This window comes from Nuphar pumila, chromosome 15 (assembly GCF_984573655.1).
Source record: "Nuphar pumila chromosome 15, dmNupPumi1.hap1.1, whole genome shotgun sequence".
In the NCBI taxonomy this organism is placed as follows: Eukaryota; Viridiplantae; Streptophyta; class Magnoliopsida; order Nymphaeales; family Nymphaeaceae; genus Nuphar; species Nuphar pumila.
Genome location: NC_143263.1, coordinates 5,626,603 through 5,629,752, shown reverse-complemented (window position 1 = coordinate 5,629,752; position 3,150 = coordinate 5,626,603). Strand labels below are relative to the sequence as shown.

Here is a 3,150-nt window from a genome sequence, read left to right as displayed (position 1 = left end):
ATACCAGACAAGAAGCAGAGAGGCAAACAGGCAGGCGCTCACAGATCCTCTCGCACTTGCGAGGGAAATACGTCCTGCAAAAGGCCGTGGTCTCGTGGCTGTAGCTGGGGGAGCGCGTGCGGCACCCACGGGGGCAGGCTCGGTATGGACGGCATTCACTACAAGTTGAGGGCGAGCAAGCCCTGCTGCTGATGCAGAGGTGCGGGCACAGAGGACGGTAACGCCAGGACCACCTGCGGTGAGGGGGCGGCTAACCGATCATCAAGTTCACGATTCTAATTGTGATGGAAAGTTTGATCTTTCCACGAATTTGAAATTTTGGGATCAAATGCGAATATTCTTCGCACATGCTAATTGATCACCTCTTCAACACATCTACAATTAGCAGAAGAGAAGGGAAATCAGAAACCCTAATTTCTCTTCGCTCATGAGTCATGATCGAAGGGGACTATTCCTAAACTAAACTAACAGTCATGAATTCCTCTCTCATATGCAACTATGAGAGAGAAAGAGTGTACCTTGGGAAGGGACTATGCTTCACGGCCTTCTGGTCGCATTTTTGCCACAGAGATGCTGCGGGTGAAGGTCGTCGGCTGCAGAAAAAGGAGAGATGAAAGGTCATTTTTTTTTGCTTTACATGATGCGTACGCCTTAGAGGCGAGGCACGTCTCGATGAGAAGTGTGCGCTTTATCCATGTGAAGCGTACACTTCAAGACTCAAATGCCTCAGTACCTTAAGTGTGCACTTCGCCTTTGAGGCATACGCTTCAGGTATTGAGGCGTACGCCTCTCACAACACTGCTATGATAGAACCCAGTTTTGGTATAAATTTTTATCACTCATACTCGACCCATTTGATAATCGGACCTCATGAGTCTAACCCAGATAGTTAATCGGATCCCTTTCTTTTTAACCAAACCCTGATCCTATAGGATTCAGTACCGGTCAGAATCGGGTCATACCCGGTCGGTTGACGCCCCTGGCAACCATGCAAAACAGATGAACGTTGCAATTCCTTTGTTGCAAAGCTTGGAAAGCCAATTCCAACAACTTTGGCATTTCCCAAACAGAAAGCACAAACCAGGAACCAAGGGCGTATTGGTAATTCAATATCAGAAGAATTAAATAGCAAAATATGGATAAAATAAGAATTATATATGCATTTGTCAAAATGAGGTATAAAGATCCCTTAATGAAAACGCCCCCACTTCTCCCCACCTATTAGTCAGCCTCATCATGGTTCTTTCTGCCATGCCTCAACTTTCCGGCAAAATTTTCCGGCAGTTCCATGGATTGGGTATTTGAGAAATACTTGCTCCATCCCACCGAATTATATTTGATTTCTTCTCCATTTTATGATCATGGATGCCTCGAAAGATAACCACGAGAACACAATCACATCGGACGGTATCCGGCCATCTTCAAGCGAATCTGCAATAATTTCCAGCACCAACAGTGTCTCCAGCTCATCTCCTAACCGAAGGTACTACCGCCATGATTCCTTTAGGAGAAAAGTTGGTCATTGCTTCATATGTTCTGCTATGAAGTTATGCTTTTTGATTGAAAAATGCTATTAATTCGATGGTACATAAAAATTCAGCAAAAAGATGGTGCAAAAGAAAGTAATTTCGGTAGCAATAGGCGATCTCGAGGGCTCAAGACAAAAAGGTGAGACCACTCCACCGTCTGATTCGTGGGCGTGGCGAAAGTACGGCCAGAAACCAATCAAGGGATCTCCTTACCCGAGGTTCATCATCTTCTCGTCTTTGAATCTTATTTTCATTTTAATTTTCAGAAGAAAACAAAGAAACGTCATTTCTTGGATGATCCTTTTTTATGATAAAGCCTAAAGAGGTTCATACGAGCCATCCAATAAGGGTATTTTAATCATTTCTCTGATGTCAAAAAGCTCAAACAGACAAAAGGAGAAGCACGGGGCAACCAGGAGGCCTCAGATTCCACAAGTGGAATAAAATACCCTTGAATCATTCCAAATGATAAAAATGCTCTGCCGGAATTCTGGGGAATGGCGAGATGGGGGGGTGTCTTCATTCTTCCCGTTTTTTGGCCCTCATATTTCTCTTTTTCCACTGTTTGGATTCTGACTTTGTGAATTCCATTTTGCGTCCCGACTACCCTGCAGAGGGTACTACCGGTGCAGCAGCAGCAAGGGGTGCCCGGCGAGGAAGCAGGTGGAGAGGAGTCGCCTCGACCCCACGGTGCTCTTGGTCACCTACGCGTGCGACCACGACCACCCGATGCCTGAGGGCCTCCCGCGCGCTCCCCCTCCGGCCGGCGAAGCCAAATCCCCGCGGGAGCCTGCCAATAAGCCGCAACCGGAGCCGGACTTCCAAGAGGATGAGAAGTTCAAGATCGACGACTCCATGTTGGTGGGGGACGGCGTCTGCTGGTTCTCCGATGTCAGAGAGCCTGCCATCCTGCTGGAGACGCTTGAGATGGACGGTGGAGTATTGGGGTGCTTCCAGATGGACGGTGGTGGTGGTGGCGGTAGTAGTGTTGGTGGGATAGTGGAGTTTGGAGAAGACGAGGCCTTCTTCGCTGATCTCGGTGAGTTGCCGGAGAGTTCGGTAGTTTTCCGGCGAGGCGGAATTTTGGAGGAGGAAGAGGAGGAGCGCCACCGATGCAGCCTCACGACGGCTAGTATTGGATAAGTATGGGGATCTCTTTTGTCAATTTTTCAATTTCTTGTGTTTTTTTTGTCTTCTTGCTATCATTACTTTTTTATGGGAGATGATGTAACGTCTAAGAAATAGATTTTTTTTTCTAAATTTGTCATATTTTCTTTTATATATTTTTAAGTTTTTTTTTTAGGAAAAAAGAGATTTGATGTTTTTGGGAGTAATGGGCAGGAGTGCACGCATTTATTCATGAGCAAGAAATGCACTTAAATTTTCATTATTTTTTTATTTTTTTAAACTGCATAGTTGAAACTTGAATTAGCACTTTAGCAGGGAGCAGCTGAATCATCCGACTCCGATACAGAAGCAGATTTTTTGTAAAGGTTGAAAATTTACTAGTTTATAAATTATAAAATTTAAAATATTATAAAATAGTGTTTTTTATTGCAAATACATGAAACAAAGGCTGATTCCTATCAAATGGAACATGCCCAGCACATCTGTATGGTCG

At 45.0% G+C, this 3,150-nt stretch overlaps 1 protein-coding gene across 1 annotated transcript; it reads left to right on the top strand.

Moving 5' to 3' along the window:
- Positions 1-760: 760 nt before the first annotated feature.
- Positions 761-2,889, top strand: LOC149814251 (putative WRKY transcription factor 65). Its single transcript, XM_089989772.1, has 3 exons — positions 761-1,483; positions 1,601-1,747; positions 2,144-2,889. The coding sequence occupies exons 1-3, from the start codon at positions 1,356-1,358 to the stop codon at positions 2,670-2,672; spliced, it is 804 nt and encodes a 267-aa protein (XP_089845898.1). The 5' UTR covers positions 761-1,355; the 3' UTR covers positions 2,673-2,889.
- Positions 2,890-3,150: the final 261 nt, after the last annotated feature.

What these genes read in the sequence shown, in the direction of transcription:
- LOC149814251 (XM_089989772.1), top strand. Translation starts at nt 1,356, where the DNA reads ATGATCATGGATGCCTCGAAAGATAACCACGAGAACACAATCACATCG. An exon ending in AGCTCATCTCCTAACCGAAG is followed by an intron (nt 1,484 to 1,600) that starts GTACTACCGCCA and finishes ATAAAAATTCAG; the next exon opens with CAAAAAGATGGTGCAAAAGA. An exon ending in AAGGGATCTCCTTACCCGAG is followed by an intron (nt 1,748 to 2,143) that starts GTTCATCATCTT and finishes ACTACCCTGCAG; the next exon opens with AGGGTACTACCGGTGCAGCA.